General features: G+C 46.7%; 1 protein-coding gene across 1 annotated transcript in view; it reads right to left on the minus strand.

Moving 5' to 3' along the window:
* NCBP3 (nuclear cap binding subunit 3) overlaps positions 1-23578 on the minus strand; it is a 362322-nt gene that overhangs the window by 32071 nt on the left and 306673 nt on the right. Inside the window, exon 12 of the mRNA XM_085649874.1 lies at positions 9623-9778. Within this exon, the coding sequence (XP_085506000.1) occupies positions 9623-9778 (156 nt within the window). The remainder of the gene's footprint in view (positions 1-9622; positions 9779-23578) is intronic.

Below are 23578 nucleotides of genomic sequence, written 5' to 3' on the forward strand. Positions count from 1 at the left end.
CAATTCTATCGCAACGTGTGGCTGGTAAGGGATCGGGTGGTGCCAATAGTGTAAGTATTGTGCCTGCGCGCTGTACGCATACAGCTCAAAGTCCGGGGCTGCCAGGCCCCCTTGACGGAAGGGAAGTGTGAGGAGATTCCAAGCCACTCGAGGCTGCCTGCCCGCCCAGACCAGTTCGATCACGGCTGAGCGGAGGCGACGGAAGAACGCCTTTGTTAGCGGTAAAGGGATGTTTGCAAATAGGTAGAGAAACTTGGGCACCACGACCATTTTCGCGATGGCGATGCGGCCCAGCATGGATAGCGGCAGCGCCTTCCATCGCTTCACCTTGGTCTCCAGCCATTCCATGGCCACCCCGAAGTTAGACAGCCACACTTCCTGAATTGAGCGGCTGATCTGAATGCCCAGATACTTGACCTCGTCAGTGGCCCACTCAATCGGGAATTCCGTGTGACATACAGACGTGCCGTCCGTCAGCGGCAACATCACTGACTTCGACCAGTTAATATTTATGCCGGTTAGGCCGCTATAGCGTATCACCTCTCTCATCAGCGGATCAAAGTTCTCTGCCGGGTTCATCATATATATGGTAAGATCATCAGCGTACAGCGATATCAATAGGCCACGGGACGTGAAGCCTATGCTGCGCTGGGTGTGGTGCTGCCTCAACCGAGCCGCCAGGGGCTCCGTGGCGATGGCAAAAAGCAACGGCGAAAGCGGGCAGCCCTGCCGAGTCCCTCTGGTTATGCGTATGGGCGCAGACGTTTGACCATTCACCCGCACTCTTGCCGTCGGGCCATTATACAGAACACCGATACGCCTAGCAAAGGGCAGGCTAAAGCCCATTCGAGTAAACAGTGTCCGCAAAAATTTCCACTCCAGGGAGTCAAACGCTTTGGTCGCGTCCAGCAACGCCGCCGTCGCCTGCGCCCTGGGGTCCAGGTAGTGTAGGAGCCCAAAGAGCACCCTCAAGTTCTGAGAGGTGGACCTCCCCATGACAAAGCCCGACTGATCAGACAGCGCTATCTGTGGCAGCATGAATTTTAGGCGGTCAGAGAGCAGTTTCGCATATATTTTAGCGTCAAGGTTTATCAGGGAGAGTGGGCGGTAGGAGTCCGGGCTAGCAGGGTCCTTTCCTGGCTTCAGCAGCGTGATGATCAGTGCTTCACGCATTGACTGGGGAAGGATCCCCGTTTCCACCGCCTCCTCAAACACTTTGTGTAAGCGCGGGACCAGGATGTCAGCATATTCCTTGTAGAAGGCCGCCGTAAGCCCATCAGGGCCCGGTGCCTTGCATAGGGGTAAGCCAGCAATCACTGCCCTTATGTCATCCGGCGTAAATGGGAGATCCATGTATTGCCTGGCTCTATCATTGAACCACGCCAGCGCTATAGTGTCCAAGTACTCTCGGAGAACAGTGTCGTCCGGATCCACCTTGGAAGTATATAGTTCTGTGTAAAAGTCTGTCATAGTAGCGAGCATAGCCGGCGGCTCCCGCACCACCTCGCCGCCCTCCCCCCGTAATTCCAGGATATGATCCGCCCCACGCGGCGCCCGCAGCAGGTTCGCCAGCGTGCGGCCCGCGCGGTCACCCTCTCCATACCGTCTGGCTTGACAGTCTTTAGATAAGTACGCGACCTCACGGTCAGCCTCCTCCTGATATTTAGTCAGTGTCGAACGGAACATAGCCCTCGCGCCATCAGAGGGCGCCGCGAGTAACGTGGACTCAAGCCGCGCAAGTTCCGCCTCCAAGGAGTCAAGCGTGCGCCGTATGGTTCTCAGAACTCCCGATTTTAGGGACATGCAGTACCCCCTGGTGACTACCTTGCAGGCCTCCCACAGTATACCCGGGGACTCCACGGACCCCTCATTAAGCTCAAAGTACTCCTCGAGCCTTTCGCGGAGACCTTGCTGGAATACCTGGTCACGCAGTGCCCGGGAGGGGAACCGCCAGCTAAAGGGCGTAGCATAGCTGGAGGGGGTGGCCAGTGACAACAACACCGGAGCGTGATCAGAGAGTGACCTCGGGAGGTGCTCCACCTCCAATACCGAGGTGTGCAGGTCCCTGGACAACAGCCAGTAGTCCAGCCGGGACCAAGCAGCCCTATGCGCAGTTATGCACGTACCCGCACGATCCCCGGGGTGCAGCACCCTCCAGGAATCCACAAGCCCCGCATCTAGTATAATATCACCGAGCGTCTCCGCTGCTCGAGGATGATGGTCCCTGGCCGCGCCCTGCCTATCCATCGTGTCAGAGAGCACTACGTTGTAGTCCCCCCCCCACAACACTGCCGCCGGCCCCCGGGTCTGTACCTTATGCCATAGTTCTTCATAAAAGTCGGGGTTGTCGTCATTGGGGCCGTACACATTCACCAGCACCACTCTCATACCATGCAGCGCCCCCACCAATATGATATATCTGCCATCCGCATCCCTAATCGTCTCATGGGTGGTCCATGGAAGCCCTCTCCTTATTAAGATCGCCACCCCTCTGGAGTAATTGGAGTATGCCGCATGCACTGGCTCTGCCCAACGATGCCGCCGGAGTAGCTGTGTCGCAGTAGCAGTTAGATGGGTTTCCTGCAGGAGGCAGATGTCTATGTCTTTCCTAAGTAGGTAGGTCTGCACTAGCCGGGCCTTGCGGCCGTCATTCATACCGCGCACATTCCAAGTCAGGCACCTCACTCTCTGCACGGCGACAGGTACCTAAAAAGATCAGAAGCCAGCCGCAGGCCATGGTCGCTCAGCTCGCCACTCTCGCCCCACCTATAGACACTAGGGTCAAACACCTGCCGCACGGCTAGCAGTCTGGCACAAAAATGAGCGCGGGACATCGTGCCCCATGATGGAAAACATTGCAGTGTGTACTGTACAGTAAAAGATAAATCACAGCGATGTGCTTCTTCTCGGTCGTCGCCACAAACCCCCCAACTAACCTTAACATCCTCCCAACTCCCAAAACCAGAAACCCCACCCGCTCCAACCCCCCAATCAGGTTGTGCAACTGCCCCCCCAATTACCCACCCCACCCCACAAACAGTCGCTAAGGCCATCGATAACAGCCCGTAGATGGGAATCATCCCCTGAGGCGCGCAGGTTGGCCACCTACTAACCCTGTACTTTTGACAGGGCGATCGAGCGCCAGTGGGTTGTGCCAGCTCGAGGACCCCCACCCCCAAAATCAAGAGGTCGGATTAATAACAGCCCAGCCATCTGGAGGAACTTCCCAATGCCCACAGCAGACACCAGAGTCCGGTCGAGCCCATACAGGCAGGTCACAGTGCAACACCCGAAAACCCCATCGGACACAATCATTCCACATCACTTAGCCTGTCCGGAAGTTCTGGTCCCTCCGCAGGCGGCTGGTTCTTTTGGTCTCTGGCCAACTGCTTCGCGTACTGCATGGCTGCCTTCGCATCCACGAAGAAAGAGGGTTTCCCCGGGCCATGCACCCGGAGCTTGGCAGGGTAGATCAAGGAGTATTTCGTGCCCGTTTGTTGAAAGATTTTCTTCGCCGGCATGAATTCCCTGCGGGCCATCTGTACCTGTAGCGTGAAGTCTGGATACAGCGCGATGTTGTTTCCCTTGTATTGTACGTCCTTCATGTCGCGTGCCATGCGCAGTATCGTGTCCCGATCCCTGTAATTCAGGATGCGTGCAATAATGGGTCTGGATGGTGCTCCCGGCTTAGGTCTAGGTCCCAGTGTCCTATGTGCCCTTTCAACAAGGAACATCTGCGAAAGGCCGGACCCAAACAAGTCTTTCATCATCTGCTCGACATACTGCTCCATGTTGGTGATGTCGGTCGACTCTGCCACCCCTGTGATGCGGATGTTGTTACGCCTTGAGCGAGCCTCCAAATCCTCGTTCTTTTGCTGTATGAGTGCCAGGACTTTTTCCATGCCCTTCATTTGCGTGGCCAGCGCCGTCTGGCTCTCCTCCGTCTCCGCAACACGGGCCTCCAGCCCTTCCACTCTGCCCTCCTGCTTGTCCATTCGCGCCGTAATGCCATCCATGCGCGCCGCTAGCGCGTCCATCTTGCCATCTATACCCTGCAGGCTTGTTTTTAGATCTAGAAACATTGACTTAATGTCCACGTCTTGAGAGCCGCCCTGGGCATCCTGCACCTCGTCGGGGTCTCGAGTGTTCGGATCCGGCGCTTTTTGCTTAGATTTGTCAAATGTCAGGCGCGGTTGGCGGGTATCAGGCTTGCCCATTGTTGTCTCGCAGCGCCAACTATAGAACGAGGCCGCCGCTGTCCCCAAATCGCAATCCAACCGGTTGCCGCCAGCAGCCGCAGACCCGCGCCGCAGAGTACGTCCTTCCACGGGGCAGCACGCTTCGTCTGACCAGTTGCGGCATAGATCACCATCCGCCGGCCGCCCCCAGCGCGGCCACTGCGCTGTGGAGCTCCCAGGTCAGGGCTTCGCAGCAGCACCTCACAGCGTCAGCATCGCTCCAGCCCGGCAAAATGGCGTCGCAGTCAGTGTCGGCAAGGCCCAAACACCATCACAGGCACAGGCTCCGGACTCCGGGGGGCGCCGGCCCACTATATCTTGTTCTCAGGGCCCCAGCAGCAGGCACTCCTCACCATCTCACAGCCGCAGGGGGACCTACGCCACCGGGTGTTCCCTCGCAGGCCTCCGCGTCGTCGCTGATCCAGGCGCGGCGGTCGATCTCCGTCCCCGGTCCCAGGGCACAGCGCGGGCCCAGTATTCAAAGGGGAGCAGAAGCGCCCCACGATCACAGCACGGGTTACCCTGTCGGGCGGGTTAGCAGTTCGCGCCCAGCTCGCGGTCTCCCACAGGGTCTCACTCTGGTCAACCGCCCAGGCTCTCGCGCCACGACCTCCGTAATGGCTTCCAGAGTGCCCCGATCTCCAGCTCCAGCTCCGCCAGCGGCGAGTCCAGTCCAGGGCGAGCCGCCTCCGAATCCCAGCGTCCCCCGAGGGGGCAGAGTCAGCGATCAGGCCGGGGAAGAGCAGCCTCACGCCCGCGAGCAGCACCGCGCCGCTCCGGGCACCAGTCCCACGCCAGTCCCCGGCTTCCAGGAGGGTCGTAGGCCCCGCCTCCGGTGCTTCGCTCGGCAGGCCGATAGTCGCTGCAGCCACTCACGCCGCGGCAGGGACCCCCTCCGGCCGGGCCCCCACACCAGGGGGTTCAAGCGGGGGCGAGAGGTCCGAGCCTAGGCACGATTTCGACGGATAATCACCGGATTAATTCGCTCGATCGGCGGAGCTGCGGTTTCAGGCAGCCATTCCGCCTCGCAGCCAAGCCACGCCCCTCGGCTAGGGCTATCTTTGTGTGCAACGTACACGATGGGCTCAGGGATTGTTTGCCCTTTTTTCGGTAGGCTCTTGTGAAGGGCTGGTAGTGTGTACAGACCAGAAGCGTATGGTCTCTAACTTCTTAGAAACAGACAACCGGCACACGAGGGGCTGTTTGTGGGGAGTTAACCCTAAAACACACAATTAAGAATTTGTGGGAGGAACCTGCGCTTGATCACAGGGTTGCACCTTATTCCCTCGAAGCAATACCCTCCGACAAAGCTGCTGTAAAAGTACAATTACAAAATAATTCTGCCTTACATTACTGTCAGGGCAGTCAATAACATTTTCTAATGATGTCTAATATGTAGAGAAACATACAACACAGCCAACTAGGTAACTAAAGCAAAGGTCAGCATTTTTTGTAAATGCAACCACACGGATACAATCGTGAGGTTAGTGAAGACTTGCGTAAACTGCACTAGCCAGGCAGGAATGCTGGTGTCCCCACCTTGCTTTGAAAAACAGGTCTTTGAAAAACTGTACCTGCAGGCCCAAGGAAATCAAACGAGGACACGTTGCAAGCTACCGAGCTGGAAACCAGCTGGGATATCGGACATGCCTACAAAAAAAATGCAATGGACAAACCATTCTTTCTGGTTGAAGTGTTCAGGTACTTAACAGATCCTCATTAGAAGGGTCAGACTCTGGATGGGTACGTTGAGCTCAAAAGCCCCTGGAGACCTCATATGTGCTCACAGTTCTCTCCCCCTTTCAAAAAACATGAAATGTAAATAAACATCTGTTTCTGGACCCTCCACTTACACCCTGGCTCAGGTGACCAACCGGCGAGACTTCAGAAGGAGAGGGCAGGAAGAGGTTCTCTGAGACACTGGTGCCTCCCCTGACAGCAAGCAGCAGTTAGCACTGAAAGCAGCAACAGTGCCATCAGCCTGAAGCAGGTCGCGAACACCATCCTTCCAACTGAGCGAGTGCATGTGCGCAGTCTCCAACAGTCAACAAAACTCGAGCCAGAGGAGGGGTGCGTACAGCCTCAACCGCCACCCCAGCATAGCGTACGAGTATGCAGCGCGATTCCTGTAAGCTGACGAGATCCGCTTTTTGTTTTCCGTGTTTCTGTCAGAGCAGTTACCGTCTTCTTCAGCGGTGGCAGTCACAAACAAGATGCATGCAGTTAAAGCAGGAAAGGCCTTTACTCTAGTCAGCTTATCAAGCAAAATGAAACAAGTGCACTTCCCAACACTTGTGGGAAGTGTTTGTTCAGGCGAGTGGCCTCCCAATGTGGCCGCAACGATGAAAGCTGAAGCATGGCCGCTGTGAAGTGGGCGCCGCGCTGATCAAGCCAAACAAAACACGAACACTTGCGGGAAGTGCCTGAGATAGAAAATAAAATGAGACACGTGGAAGAATACAAGTCCTGGGGCGCTGCTCTATGGGAGTTAATAATTAACAAAAAGGTGGGGACAAAGAAAATAGATTAACCACTTACAAGCAAGGAATCTTTTAAAGACACTGACAAATAAAAAGCAGGGGGGCGGCTGTAAGCTCACAAAACAGAATCCAACATGTCTTGAAGAAACAGCGAAGCGCTGTCTAGACTCGGCCTAAGTATTTTTTTTTTTTACACAATTCTGTCCTGTGACGAGATGCTCTTAGCACATTGAAGCTTTTTGTTGAAGCCATTTTTTTAGTTAAAAAAACAACAAATAAAAAAAAAGAAGTTTGGCATATTTTGGCTCATTTTATAAGTCTCCTCCAGGCTAATTCACAAACTCTGAGCACCTTTTTGAATCCCCAATATGTGGGGGGGAAATTATGCAAATCTGGCCAGGCTACCGTTTGTGGGGGGAAAAAAGACCATGGTAATGGTTAAAGCTTGAGCTTTAAGAGCCCAAAACATCAATTAAACGGCTCAGCTCGGGAGGTGGAAAAGTCTTCGCAGCTGAAGGGTTAAAGATACATGCCTGCCTCAAGTCGTCATTGTAAACTTGCAGCTTCTTTGTAATACTTTTCTTTCTCTTTGAGGGTGCTTTTGGCCGAGGACTGGTCAAACGATTCACCTTCTGAGCTGCTAAATACTTCCAGCCTTAGGCCATGAAGAGGTATTCCAGCACTGTTTTTCAGTTTCTGTTTGAGAGGACAGCTTCTATTAGAGACTTTGGGGTCCATTACAAAAAGTACAAAACCTATTTCAAAAATAATTACTCATTTATTATTCTGGTTGTGAAATCATTGGTGCTTTATTTTAAACCATAAACATAATATAAGAATATCTGTGCCCATGTGCATGATTCTAGACCACGTTTCAAACTAGATTTTTAGGTTTAAAAAAATATTCATGGGACCTAAACACGACTATCAAAGGCAAACCTGTGTGTCTTTTTATTTAACTGCAAGTTAGGCCTATTAATTTCGGCAAAAACAATAAATGTACTGCTGCAGAAAACAAAATACTCATGAAATGGTGTCAGAGGGTATGCTTCACACTAAGAGAAACCTGCGCATACTCGTTTAACCCTTTCGCTGCGGCGGGAATTCCGCCGCAGCGCTGGGGGGGGGTTTGGGGGCAGCGCGGTGGCGCGGTGCTCATGACGGAACCACTCCGTCATGAGCCGCGGTTGAGCTGTGCTCATGACGGAGTGGTTCCGTCATGACTCCGCCCACTGCGCTAATCGCCCGCACAGGCGGGGAATTAGCGCCGCGTGGGCGGCACGGCCGTAGCATGACGGAACCACTCCGTCATGAGCACACGGCGACCGTGGCTCATGACGGAGTGGTTCCGTCATGAGTGGGGAAGGGGTTAAGAAGTCTGTAAGTTGACCCAGTAAGATCACTTAGCCAGTTGATTGCTACTTCACGGGTTGACAAGGATCTTTGAGACACATTCATCATTTCTTCTGATTTTACAAGAAGTGCAAGATATTTCTCCATCTTGGAATTTTCTTTAGTATTCACAAACACTAGAACAGAAGAGGAACACTGCCCCCTAAGCACAGAGTAGGGAGACCCAGGAAGAAGGGAAGGCTGTGTCTATCCTGGCATCCAAGTCAACACGGCTGTGAGCTGATCTCTAGGTTGCAGCCGTGCGGGGCTCAGAAATTGCGACACTACTCATCAGGGTAGAAATGGATGGCAGTTTTGCCTGTAATAGAACAAACCGTGGGTTTTCAAGGAGCCAGAAACCCTTGCCATAGCACATAGTAAGGGAAACACTTTTTATTTCATGATATATTGCTGAATTGGTGCAATACTAGTGTGGATAGACTCCTAAAGGAGAAAGGTTTGATTTCAATATCTCATTAGCACGATATAGTCGGATTTAAGCCCTTTTGAAATGTGAAGCGATTACTCCTCATGGAGAGATTATGTGGGCACAAATCGAGCTATGAAGTGGTCTAATTTACATCAAACTTTATTATACTGAAACATTTTATAAGAATTAAAGGTGCACAGAGCCGGACACTTGCCTACAAAGCTGATCAATAAGACTTCAGGCTGAATGCTTTAGTTCAGACTTTTGCATGGGTTCAAATGAAGGGCACAGTAGATTTGACATGGCTAAGGTCAGGGGCTAAGGTAGCGTGATTCGCATAATAGGCTGAAAGCTCTTTAATCATTGGAATTGTGCAGAGATGCCTGTGAATGACTTGTAACTGGCAATAAGAGCAACAAAATTAGATTTTATAGATAGAACTTGCGAACCAGATTTAGCTCAATAAAGAGGTAGCACCGACTCTGGACACGTTCTTGGGTTCTCATGGTTCTGACACCACAAACCGTTTATTTTCAGCTAAAAAGTGTGCATCTCAGGATGTTCATGCTTTCTGGAATCAAATTCAATATTAGGAAGCCAAGCTGTCATTTTCAGCAACAGACGCTATGTGGGAGCATCCTGCATGACCTCCCTGGCAGAAGAGTTTCTTTCCAGAAGCAAAGTGTTTCCCCACCTAACAGGTCAAACACAGACAAATGCCCAGGAAGGCACCATATACTCTGTATTAGAACATGGGCCATGTATGGTTACTGTCACAAGACAGTCAATGAAATCCCTTTGACTCTGGTTTAGGATTCAGTCTGTCTTCACCAAAACATGAAAATATATCAGCACAACTCTGGTCAATTTCCTACCAGTGTCCACTACCTTGACGATTATTGAAGACGGGCTATGATTCTGGTTGAGGACTTTCGCTTTTCAATGTCATTGCTGTGAAGCAGGTTTTTAAGGAATGAAGCAGCTATTCATGCAAAGTGTCAACATTTGTTTTAGTAGAAGCAGATTAATCAGAGATGCATAATAATATTTGTACTGCAATTCATAGAGAGAAGGCTACAAACCTGATCTCTTTTCTTTCACTTCGGAGTACAGACTCTTGCCATCTTGCTTTGGAATTCCTAGCCTACTGTGCACGTCCGTCAAAGGTTCCCGACGAGTGCTGGGGGACTTGCTGATGTCGGGCGATCGTGCTCTCTTCCCCAGTCTTTGCCGAACATCTGGAAATATAGTGTCAGCTGTCAGCTGCTGTGCGTCTTACCAAAATACATGGAAACAAGCCAGAAACTACGACAAATACAAGATCTGTTAATCAAAAGCAAATGTACACCATGGTTCCAACTCACACCTTCCAAGAGAACATAACACTATGCAAGGAGAAAGGCGCACTGTGAATTTCTTGAGGGTGTTTCGGTGATAATGCACTTAATAGATGAAGCTAAACCATGGATATTTCCAGTTTGGAATATGCATTCACGCTTCTGCGTGTGCCTTGCAACGGAGTGGAATCTCTCGATAAAAAAGGGTATGAGAGCTGTGTGGCACATAGATTTCAACTGGGATCATCAGCATTACAGGTGACGAGAGGTAAATGAACACAACATTATAGTAAGGCAAGACGTGACATGCAATTAACGAGGGCTCACTTTGTAGAAGGCGACGTGTAGCTTGGTGACCACCCATGCTAGGCCAAATACCTGAATAAACAAACCGAGAAAGTCTCATTGCTAGGTGAGCTCTGGCACTCATTTATGGTACTGCCTACAGTTGTGTTACACTCGGAGGACGGAGGGGGCAAGGCATAATAGTAGAGAAGCCTGGACGTCACTGGCTTGCCCCTTGCTATCCTTAGCACTGCCTTTGGGGCCCCTGGCCTCAGACGTGGCAGGAACACAGGGGCAGCTCGGACACCACTCTATTTTCTGTCAATTTTTATTACACTAATAGTGAATAAATAAAATTTATCATTCGGTAATAGTGTAATAAAAATGGAGTAAAGCTGGAATATGCCCTTCCACGACAGCTGAGGTAAGTAAAAAATGCTTTTAAATGTAGGTTGTATGTGTGCTTGCGGGTCAGAGTGTATATGTGTGAGTGAGTGAAGGTAGAGATCAAAGGGCGCATGATATCACATCCGCTACCCCGGGCATTTTGGTGAATTGACGTCCATGTAAACAAGCGACATAAATCAAACAAAAACACAGACTCGCAATAAAGGTTTGAGAAGCAGTCTGGTCTCCAGACAACTGTCAATCATTATACAAATGACTGCTAATATGGCTACTACATCAAGGCACGTAATATGCTGGTTGGAAATAGGCTCAGAAAGGTTTCTTCAAAGGATGCGTTCATTTGAATAACTATGAAGGAGACCCTCTCATAAGACTTGCCTGTTCAAGCAAAAAAACTGCACCAGAACAAACTCTTCTTACCCAGTTCCCACGTTTTTCAATATGTACAGCTTACGTGTGCTCCAACAGGATTGGGTGGGAGCGGAAACTAGGACTAAGACTACTCAAGGCAACTTTAAGATATTTCATCCTGCAGTTTGCAAACGGTTTGAAACCTGGCTATAAAACCAGATGGGGCTGAACAGACTTCAACAATGAAATTACAAAGACCTTTCATATTGAACGCAGCATCCTTACAAGAGGATGCATTGCAATATGGGTCTTCCAACCTTTGTTTTGTGCTGGTGGAGGTGTGAGAAGGAGGGAGTGGAAAGGTTTTATTAACCAGTGGCTCAAGTCTCTTAAGAGAGAAAACCCAACCTTCCCAAAGATAGTCTAGAAACAATGTAAATAAGGGGCAAAATGGGCCCTTCCTTAGTCCAGTTTATTGGTAATTGATTACAAAGTCTTAGAGGAATTTCTAAAGGGAAATTACAAATGAGAACAGAGGTATTTTTTGAGAGCTCATTCAGGTCAGGTGCAGTGATACCACTGCATTATTGAAATCAGTCTGAGATGAATTGTTACTTAGAGATGTGTGAATTTCTCATCTTTGGTAGCTTTGGCTGGATAGCTATGCACGTTGCTGGTAAGCCAGGACGTGCACGATAAAAGTTCTGCACGTTCACTTGTGGGGCTCTGGTACATGTAAGGTGCAAAAGAGGGGCATTGGTAATCCTCTGTGGATGTGCTACTAGGACTTTAGAATGGGCTATCAGTGCACAGTGCTGCACCCTCCTAAAATGTACTATTGTGTTTAAACTGGAAATATGAGGCACAAAGAAAAATATTTTGCTACGATCACAAAATGTAGGCAAGCCAGGAATGATCCCGGTTTATCTCGTTTCCAATTGCGCAAGCCAGCTTCTAGATATATATCTCTCTCTCCCGTTTTACATCAAAGGTCACTGCTTTGTCACATGCATGCACCAGTGGAACGACATGGCTACTAGCAGCAGCCGCATTATCATACCCTTCTTTTTCTTTTCTTGCAGATAATAGGCAATAACAGTCAAAAGCACTGGCAAAGCCAAGAGATCAAGGTGAGGCCTATTGGCTTTGCCAATACTTGTTCAGGTGTGTTGCAATGTAAAGAGAACTGGGCTCCCCAGGCCTCAAGGTTGATCTGAGGACTGAATAATTAAGCTTTCAGTTGTGGTCAGTGGAGTCGCCAGGTCAGTCTATTCTCCGTTTGGGCACCCCTGGAATGTAGGAGACCAGGAGGACCCCTCCCATAGATGTACAACCAGCCAGTCGAATTGTGGCACGAGAGTGCCCCAGAAGCTTGACATCGGTAAGGGATATGGTGCTGTACCTGTATGCGCCATCACAATCTTGGTAAGACTACTGAGTAGACGACTGGTAAGGCTAGGAGATTTCGTTAAGTTCTCTAGTGTTGTGACCTCGATTTCCTGAACAATTGCTACACTTCTATTCAGCCAATCCATGCTCCCCATCTGCCTTCACACCTCGCTCATGAAAGGATCCCTCTTTTATATTCTCATGCACAGCTAAACACAGACGTGTGCGCGCGCACACACACACACACACACACACACACACACAGAAGCGCTGCCAGTGTATACAAATCCTACACGGTAACCAGAACTTCTTCCTTTGAGTCCAACACAATACTCTGCCAAAGCAAAGCATAACTAAACACAGCTGTCCATATCTTCCAGCAGCTGATCAGACATGTTTGGGCTGCCTCGTCTTAATCCAGATAGTGGACAGACCTTGTGATGCGCACCAGCAGTCTGATGAAGCACACCAAGTAGCCTTATAATGCGCACTAGCAGTCTGTCAATCTTACTGCATGAAGAGAAACACTTCACACTGCTCAAAGGTTCACAATGGGCGACATATGATTATGAATTGGACGAGACAGAAAAGTTACTTACCGGTAACAATCAGTTTTGCAGATTGTAGTTCAGAAGAGTCTCATGCACACATAACATGCACACTCCTGCAATCTAGTGCTGGTTCAGAAGGTTACAAGTTGTTTTTTTCTTCAGAGAATGTGTTTCAGTTTTGAAATGACTCCTCATCCCTCCCTCTGAGAGCCAAAAGGCAGAACATCTGTCATCTTCTCAGATTCCCCTCGTATACTGGGAGGCAGCAGGGTCAACGTGTATCTACACCACTAGAAGCCGCAAACTGGTTGGTACAGGTATCTTTTACAGCAAGTGTAGCCCTAGATCATATGCGTTGGACCGACTGAAAAGCAGGGCCTCTGAGTAGGAATGGAAGACGTGTGAAAAGTCGTTCCACTGTGCTTCTTGGAGTGGGTAACTGTCCACACAATTTAGTGAATGTGTGGATAGCAGACCAAATGTCAACTAGACGATATTCCCTAGAAAGCTATGGTGGCACCTTTTTTTTAGGTCTGGCCTGACAAGTAATTTGCCGCCTGATCTTATGTAATCAACCTAAGATAAGTGGGTTCAGGAGTACTACAGAGATGAGCTTTTTCTACGCCCATTTGTTGGTGCACAGGAATACAAGTTTTTGGCTATAAATTGTGTGATTCCACAGAGAATGCTTACACTTCACACAACAGTGATCATTTCGTTTGTTTACCCAGCTGCACGAGCCAGCAACAGTATGTCTGCCTAGAGAAGGCTCAGTATTGCAAATAAGTGCAAGTTTACAATACGCAGAAGCCGGACATTTAGAAAAGTAGATACTTTATGGCGTTTGTTTTTCTCTGCCAGCAGCAGAGATCCCCTTCTATCATTAAAATGACCGGGAAGTTATGTGTTTGAGAGCAGTGCAGATGCCCTGGGCTATACCAATCTACATGCGTTGTTAGATCTGCCTACCCAGCACAGCGGTCACTGTACTTCCTGTGATCAACGAAGCAGAGTTTTCAGAGTACTGCTGAGAGATGGGCTTAGGCTGCACCCACATGTTGGGTTCACTCAGTAGAGTGGTTGATTGGACCGAAGTTGTATGCTGCCACTAAAAACAGTGCTTGTATTGCACTGTTTGGTTTGTGGCAAAGTTTATATCCAACATCGCAGGGCAGAGGTGGCAAGCCAATGATCATGCTATAGGCCTGATCTGTTTAATATGAAATGTTACGAAACAGGCAGCGGGTCTGATGTCGTTTTTGTGAGAGGCGTGTGCTAAAGCCTACATATAGGTATTTTGTTGTATGGAACCTCACAGATTGATGTAGTAGGGGAGGGTTTAGGCGTTGGTTACCTCTCTTAAATACCATGGATATAGAAGGTTTGTTCTGTGAGAATCCTTGTTAGGCCCTCTTGGGAGGGATGGTATTTGCTTGGCCACCTCTAATTTTGCTACCTTTCTAATTTTACGACTGTGTGCCTGATAATTTCCTGGTTGAAAACTTGTGCTCAAAACAGCAAGCCTAAGTTGGTTTTGTTACACTGAATTTCGCAATTACCGAAGTAGGAAAGGGTTTTGGTGACCCACCCAAACAAACTACAGAGTTAGAAGATCTGCACAATGGTAAACCTTAATAGGTTCTATTCACAGGGATTTTATATTGTTTTGACAACTATAATTTTGCACATATTTCGAGTGTTATTACTGTATACCTGCTAGCTGCCTTGAGGGCTAGCTTATGTCTAACACAATAGGCCTGAGTTGGTTATAGTGACATTGATAAAAGTTATTGGCTTGATTGTTTAGTTTGAAATGTGGATGATAAAGGCAGTAGGCCTGATATATTGAATGTGAAATGTGTATGTTAATGTTGAGAAGCAGTTAGGGCGGATTGTTAAGACTATATTAACTGTACAGATAGATATGTTGTTACATGAAATATTACAGAATACCTTTGTATAGAAGGACTTTGGTGTTGGTTACGCTCTCATGAAAATAATGCTATAGATATCCTTTTTGATTCACTTCTGGAGCTGATCCTTCTGGACAGATTTGTAACACTAATGATACTGCATCAATGTACATGTATATTTATTTATTGTTCATATATGTGTGTTTGATTGATTCTAGGTTTGGTTCATGTCCCCCACTACCTATCGGTCTTCGACCTGATGAAGGTGGGGCCCAGTTTTGGGTCTGTTACTGAAACGTGCGTTGGCGTTTGAACTTTCGGCATTTCTCACTCTACAATATCTTTATCTCCTAACTGGATGATATATGAGTTAACCACCTAGATGATCTCATCTGGAAGTTTCTCCACCCAGACCGTTATTTGTTAGCGTGATTGCTGACGGAATGAATGTATGTGTTTATGAATTTAGTGATGTGTGGGACATTGAAAAACATTGTGTATAACTGTTATGTAGCATATCTGTTGTTTTTCATTATTTAATGTTTTTATGTGTATAATTTAAAAAAATCTTTTGAAAATACTGTATCCATATTAATAAATAAGAAATATATTTTTCTATCTATCAATGTTGTGATGTCATTATGTAATCAGTTTGTCCATTCAGCTCCAGTTAGTGTTTGTCTTATCTAGGGACCTTTGTTTTAGGCCCACTACTATACAAACTTGGCGGGTGTTTCGTTTAGTTGATTTTGACTGATTTACCCCTACCTCTCCCGCCTTGCATCCCTTCTAGGGGTCCCCCTTTCATAATACGCTCTCTGACAAAACCTAGTGGTCTAAGAGTTCCACTGTAATAATTCTTGCTAGAAACTCTACAGTTACCTTGACAGGCTTAGCTGTCTGCCATGATTTTGCAATAAAACAATCATTGAATGATGCATCCATGAATATATCCATATATATCCAATGAAATGCATAGAGGGCCTTTGGGTCATCCTTCTTCTGCCATTGATCTGCCTGTCACTTAAATTCTGCTTCCATCAATGACAGAGTACTGCATGGAAAAACAGTTCAGGCCACATAATTCACTGGCTGTCTTGCCTGGTGAATGATGGACATTTCTGATTACATGTGCGCACCTACCTGAAAATGAGTGTGCTTCAGTGTCGAGATGGATCGCCCTGTCCTTTAGTTTTCAATTTCTCTCCTTTTACAGTTCACTTTTCATTTCTTAGTTTCGCCTCTTTTTATTTTTAAACCTAGTAAAAAGATACTACAGCTCTCTATGCAGTGCTAAAGGGTCACTTGCTCACTGCTGAATTCATCTGCCATATGTCGCATTCCACATGACCACATGCACTAAATCAGCCGACCAATATGGAATCATATTTTCGATAGTGTATCATTGTTTTACCTTTCCAAGTTGGCAAACATGTTAATTCTAAATTGAACAGGGTACCTGGACATGAAGGTAAGGCTGAGGATATGTGCAAAGTTGTTGTCCACCCCTTGGAGCTGTCCACCAGCAAGGAAATCTGATGGTGCTTGACCCAATGCAAACATATGAGTTCTGTTTGCCTCAGTCACACGCATGACTATTTACCACTGGCTACCGTAGTGGTTTCGTCTTATCAGTACCAACATTACACTCCCTCTTCTCAACACTGCCAGGTACTTGCAGCTGTCTGGACTATGAGATTCTGTTTTGATTAGTGTATCTCCCCTGCTCTCGGATCATGGTACAGCATACCATCCCGTGTACTACCCTCTCCTGCATTTTTGTTCGAATTTGATATTATTATTACTGTTCTACTCTCTGTACATTTGTAAAGCGCTCTGATAACCGCAAGGGTCATGATGACGCTATAAGAAACTATTAAAATAGAAAATAAAAAAAATGGGGGTTGGGGGAGTTGAAACAGATTAGGAAATATAGCATCAATACTGAAAATTGTGAATTTGATGGTTATGGAGCCACTGCAAGCCTCGAAGAGAGGTTTGAAAGATGCTTGCACGAGAGAATCCAGGATTCCTGATCTACAATAGTTATCGATGAAACCATCTGCAGGTTATATGATGGAATTTTGGCAGGAACATCGGATGTACTCGTATATATCCTCGTGGCCCAATTCTCACCTCTGTTTTAAAACGTTTCGAGTCGCCTTCATTCAAACTTTGGGTTTTAAATTACGAGAAATGTTATGCCTTCTTTGATGGGCATTGACAACTGTACATGTGGTTTATGGTTCAACAATTTTAACATTCATTTATTAATTAACTGCCTTCATTTTCGTAGATACAGAAGTCTGATTTTTAATCCGATTTTTGAAAACTTCGTAGTGAGGGAATCTCCCTACTTTTAAATATAAATTTTTTCGATGTTACTTGTGCTGTGGGAAGATTTTTAAAAACTGTTCTTGTGTAGGCATTTGAAATGTTGGTGTCTATATGCTTTTAATTCTGTATTATATTGCTGTATTTATTCAGCTTTTATAGACAATCGTCAAGTAAACTTATTACTACTGTTAACACACACAATTATCGGATAAGTGTCCGAACAAGACAACTCAAAAGAGCACATCAAGCCCACAAATGTGGAATGAAGTGTTAAAAAAAGTGAATACAATAGAGTATTATTATACGTGATAACCTCACTAACCATAGATTCAGTATCACTATCTATTGTACATTCAACATGCTGACTTCATTCACAGTGAATAAAGTCAGTATTGATTTATATATGCTTTAACTGAAAAGAGAATTTTTGTATTTAAATTTACCAGCATTTAGTTGGGCATGATAATTGCCCTTAAAGAGTAGGTAACATTGATGTAGTCAAATATGTGCTGACATAAAACAACAAAATAGTCACATTAAATATTTTACAGATAAGACATCAGAAAAATCCTGACAGATTAAATTTACTTTAACATACTAATAATTCATCACTTTGAAAGACCTGGAATCAATAGATGAGTGTCACATATCCTTAAGTTCTCTACGAGGGCACTGAGTTTGGTGTTGGTGCCTTTTGTTATAACTAGTGCAGGTTATTTCAAAGTCGATGTGGCACACAATCATACGGTACTACATGGAAAGATACAATGGAGCATTTAAGTGGCCACAGAATTCCAAAAGGGACTAAGGCGAAAATATTTCTGTAATCTTCACAGATGATCCAGAATACACCTCTGTCCATCTGCGCGTCTATGCAGTAGTGTTTTGCGAACGACCTAGTGGCTGCCATACATATGTCATTTAGTGGAATATTTCCCAAGAAAGCCATTGTAGCTCCGTTTTTACATGTAAAATGCGCTCATAGTATAGTCTCTAGTTGTATTTATTTTTTATTTTATTTCATTTATAAAGTTTTATATAGCGCGAACATGATCCCAAAGGATATCAGAGCGCTTTACAAAGGAAGGAAGGACATGAATCCAATATCTCTAACAAGAAAAGATTACACTACATGAATATATGTATAAGTAGAGACATATAATCGCAAAAATCACTAGCAAATTAATCTAAACGGGAATGTAACAGACTACGAAGGGGGTACATAATGCGGAAAAGAAGAGCATAGATCCAATATCGACATTAAGTAGGAATAAACAATAGGAATACTAGCTTGTTTCCTAACCCAGAGAGACAAGGAGAGTAATACAATAAGCATGAATATAACGGGCTATGCAAGGGGACACACAATGCGGTAAATGAGAGCAGCATCACATGAGAGGCCAATGGTTGTAAGAACGATGAGTTCAAGCAAACGATCCTGGGCCAAGTTACAGTAAACATGTGTTCATTAAGAATCTTTTGGCTTCCAGTTAGAAAGCAGTTGTTGAGGAGATTCTGCGTATTTCCGGCGGAAGAGTTTTCCAAATCCTTGGGGCAGTGCCGGAGACCGGTACTATTTTTTGCTAAGGATGGGTGGTTTCAGGTGGAGAGTGATAGCGCTTCTTGAAGCTCTCCCACCGCATGATAATTAAAGCTTTTGCACTAGGTACCCTGGAGTTTTGAAATACAGGGTTTTGTGCGCTAGAACAGCAATCTTTAAATGAATCTGAGCTTCATAGGCCATTTAAGAGATTTTAGGATTGGGGATTTGTGCTCACTTCGTTTGGTGCCAGTGACCAGTCTGGCCGCAGCATTCAGTGATGCCCTTAGGGGAGCTAGAGTGTATTTGGGAAGGCCGCAGAGAGTAGCGCTGCCGTAGTCCAGCCTCGACAGGACCAGTGCTTGTACCAACTGCTTGAAGTCCTTTTGTGGAAGGAATGGCTGAATGTTTCTGAGTGTCCTCATCAAGAGATTAGCACCCTTACACACATTGCTAATATGATTTTTCATATTCATGTGTTTGTCCAGGGAGATTCCGAGAGATTTGGCTGAGTCTACGATGAGAGGGGTGCAATTGAAGGCAGTGAGGTGAGTCAGCCAAGGGTCGAGCTTGGCAATGTGGTTAGGGGGAGAGATGAAAAATAATTCTGTTTTGGAGGTGTTGAGCAGTAGATGGTTCTCCGTTAACCGATTTTGCGTAGTGATTAGGGTCGTGTTGAGTGAGAGGATGTTGTCCAGGGATGAGATTTTCAGATAGAGTTGGGTGTCATCTGCATACATATGGAAGAGAATGTTCGTGGAATTTAGAGAGTTAGCTAGTGGCTCCAAGAAAAGGTTGAAGAGGATAGGAGATAGGGCAGACCCTTAAGGGAATCCCATGAGTACTGGAGAGGGCTGGGAGAGGGAGTGGTTTGCCTTGATTCTTTGTGATCTGTGGTGAAGGAAGGATGAGAACCAATGCAACACCCGACCCGAGAAACCCATCCTGATTTGCAAAATGGAAAGGAGGTTGTCGTGATTAACCATGTCGAATGCAGAAGAAAGGTCAAGTATTAGGAGGCAGGAATAATTTTGGCCCAACATTTTTAAGATGTCATCCAGAACGTGCATGAGAGCCAATTCGGTACTGTGACCCTTCCGGAAGCCAGTGATGTTGGTCTAGGAGTTGGAAATTATCTATGTGAGCACAGAGTTGGGATTGTACGCACTTTTCAAGAAGTTTGACTAATGTGGGGATGTTGGATATAGGGTGGAAATTATTGAGGTCAGATGTATCTGAGTTAGGTTTTTAGGCAGACTGGGATCGTGCCTTGTATCAGAGAAGCGTTTACAATCCTTGTCCAGGTGGGGATGAGTGCATTCTTGATTTCTTTGAAGATGGCCGGTGGCTGCGGGTCACTGAAGTGGTTAGAAGGATTGATGTTCTGAAGAATCTTGCCGACGTCTTTTTCACTGAATGGGGTAAAGGTGTCCCATGTTGCATTGTTCTTGGTGTTCAGGCTGATTGGTTTGCGTTTTTCTGAGAGGTCAGAGGGTGATGCGGGTCCGGGGGTTGGCAATAGCGCTCTTAGTAGCGAGTTCAATGGTGATGAGGCTTGATTTCTCAGTGAAAAAAGCAGCAAGATCATCGCAAGAGGGTGGGCTACCTTCGGAGTCGGAGTTGCTTGGGCCTGCCACAGATTGCTGCTTGACCAACTCGAAAAGTTTCTTGCGGCTTGATCAAGTTGGTGTCGGAAGTAATCAGCCTCAGAGTTCTTGATTTGTTTGCTGTAAAAGCTTCTAACATCTCTAAGGAGTTTTAGTTGTTCCAAGGAGAGATTGGATCTCCAGGAACGTTTATCTGCCATAAGGTTGCGGCGCTCCGTGTTTAAGTTGTCGTTGTACCATGGTTTGGATATTTTTCTTGAGGTATTTTTTTGTTGGAGCGGTGCAAAGTTGTCCATGATGTTGGAGATGGTCGAGTTGTAGGAATCAGTGAGTAATTGAACATCGATCAGGTCTGCTTGGGAGGAGAGGGCAGATTTACATTGGGCTGCTAGATCAGCTGAGTTTATTGATCTGAGGTCCCTTTTCCAGATCTTTGATTTAGTTGGTTGCGCCTTCCTCAACAACACCTCCCTGTTTATATAAAACAGGATGCAGTGGTGATCAGACCAATTGCAAGGGGTAATGGTATCCAGTGTGATGGTCTGCCCTTTTGAGATAATGAGGTCTGGAGTTTCTCCCTTATTGTGAGTTGGTTGGTCACAGTCCTGAATCAATTCTTGATCAATCAAAAATGCTTTAAGGCAAGTTACCGCTTGGTCATTGGGGTAAGACCAGTGAAGGGTGAAATCACCCAGGAAGATTTGGGACACAACTGAGTCGACATTGTCCGAGATAACTTCCATAAGTTGCTCTTTAAAGGAGAGATTGTCTCCGGGGGGGTGATAAAAAGTGTGAAGTTTGCAAACCTGCAGGTTATTAATTGAGATGCTGAGACAAAGGTATTCACAGGAGGAGGGCGAGGTGGACTCTAAGTGAGAGATCGAGAGCGAGTTCCTATGAATACACGCAAGGCCACCCCCGCTTCCGCGCTCTGTCTAGCCTAATTATGCCTCGAGTCGGAGGTATTAGTAGGTCTAGGAAAGGGGTGGAAGCTGGATTTAGCCAAGCTTCAGTGAGAATGATAATGTCTAAATCATTGTGTTGGATGAGGTCGAAGATGTCGGAGGCGTGTTTATTGGCTGACCTACAATTGAGTAGTACACATTTAAGACGTGGTGGATTAGTGTGTGGAGGAGACTGGGTGACATTCACTCTCTTGAGGTTGTCTTTATTGATGACTATGATTGTGTGGAGGTTCTCTGTACGGGTTGGAATGGATGGTTTGTATTTTGCTCATCAGGGATCAAGTTGGAATTGGACTTAAAAGAGTAAAAGTTGTGCAACTCATTGAGATCATTGGGTGCCAGGTAGGTCTCACCTCTTCAAGGGCGGGGGGGAGCATTAGGTAAGGGAATGGCTTGCAAGCCGCGGAGGTCTATAAACTGTCCCATGCGTCTACTTCCACCAGGATGGAAGGGAGCGTTAAGTAAGGTAATAGATTGCAAGACGGGGGAATCTATAAACTGTCCCATGCGTTCACTTCCACTAGGGGAGGCTCTGGACAGGTTTGCAGAAGTGAGGAAGGAACTGATCGCAGGGAAAAGATCATTTGAGAGAGCTTTCAGGTCATGTAGCTCAGTAGTGAGGAGGTGCAGCCGGAGAGATATATCGTCCAGTCGCGTAACCAAGTCTGAGTGGGGTAAAGTGTGAGTTGGGCAAGTGAGAGGGGGGAGGGAGCCTCGGTGTTAGCCCTTGGGGTCCAAGGTGACGGAGAGTGGCTCCTGGGGAGGGAGTTGATCAGTTGGAGCTAGTGGAGTTCCATGACCTTTTAATATCAAGGTTGGATCATTAGTGAGGGAGATATGATCATTGAGTTGAGGATCGGATACGGTTAGGACAGGAAAGAGTGGGTTTGACCGATCATGGTCGGTGGGAGGCAGTTGCCCACGCACCGACAGAGTAAGAGGCGTGGGGAGAGGGATGAAGGAAGAGGGATCAGTCGTTGCAGGTGATGACAGTAAGTCGCTTGGGGATCTCTCCAAGCGAGGAACAGATATAAACTGATTTGCTGGTTGAGAGATGGGTGAACCCTGAGTGTCTCTCACATTCTGCAACAGGAGTCTGGAGGGTTGGGGCACGTCACCAGGGGACAATGCCGCTCTGTGATCATCTAAAGGCGAAGAGTAATTTAGAGAGAGTGAGGGTCTACCCTGAGTGGTGGGGGGAGGACTAGTGGTGACCTGAGTGAGGGACGGGTGAGAGTGGGTGATATTGGGTTTCGTCGAGACCGCGCTTTTGAGTAAAGGGAAGATAATCGCTATCTTAATTAGACTGGCATTGGAAGCTTAGATTAGAATGATCCCATTGTTATAGAGGGTGACAGTGGTATTGGCATTGAGCATGGGGGAGGGCACTGTAGCAAGTTTAAAACCATGAGGTGTTTTTCTGGTACCGGTTATTCGGAGCATCAAATAGAGGACTTTTCACCAGCATGCTTTTTTCCTGGTATAGAAAATAAGGTTGGTAAATCTACTGCCTTTGTTTGAGCAAAAGTAGAAATCCGAGATTAAGGTTTCGGGCCTAGACTCAAGTATATGATGCTTGTGTTTTTTTGGTGGCGTTTTTCGATAGGTTGGGTGGGTAGTCTATAATGAAAGCGTGGGATCCTGAAGGATCGTGAATTAAATCCATTGTGAGAGTGTGTCAACCGACCGATGGTATAGACAGGACCGTAGCACCTGGATGGTGTTAGAAAGAGAGATCAATACCCAGGTGTGTGGGATAATGACACAGCAAAAAAGGCAGTTAGGGAAAAGCTGCTGCACTATCCTCCTATACACAAATTAGTAAGTGAAGTTCTAAGTTCAGGTTGCCCACCTCTCTAGTCCACTGCCTTAGGACCATAAACATCTAACACATAAAAAGAACAAACAGAGAGGCAACGTTCAGAGTTACAAAATCTGTACAATAGACATTTCAGGCCAAATTCTTCATTTCTTCAATGTCGCAAGATGATCAACAACCAGTCCAGGACTCGGCGTCTCACGTGGGGCCAACAATGAAGCGACTTTGAACATACTGCAAGTTCACCAATCGTAGTGAACGTCTGAGCTTGATTTATATATTTCGGATCCTTACACACGTCTTGTGGATGATACACAATTAAAGTGAATCAAGTAGCGTTTGAGGTACAAAAGGGATTTGATCAAGAATTGGACTATTCCCTGAATTGCCCTGAGGAAGCCCGATATTGGGCGAAACGCGTTGGCTGTATTGCTGCTGCTGTTTTTGATCATCTTGCGACATTAAAGAAATGAAGAATTTCGACTGAAATGTCTATTGTACAGATTTTGTAACTCTGAACGTTGCCACTCTGATTG

Source organism: Triturus cristatus, chromosome 3_2, assembly GCF_964204655.1.
Source record: "Triturus cristatus chromosome 3_2, aTriCri1.1, whole genome shotgun sequence".
Classification (NCBI taxonomy): domain Eukaryota; kingdom Metazoa; phylum Chordata; class Amphibia; order Caudata; family Salamandridae; genus Triturus; species Triturus cristatus.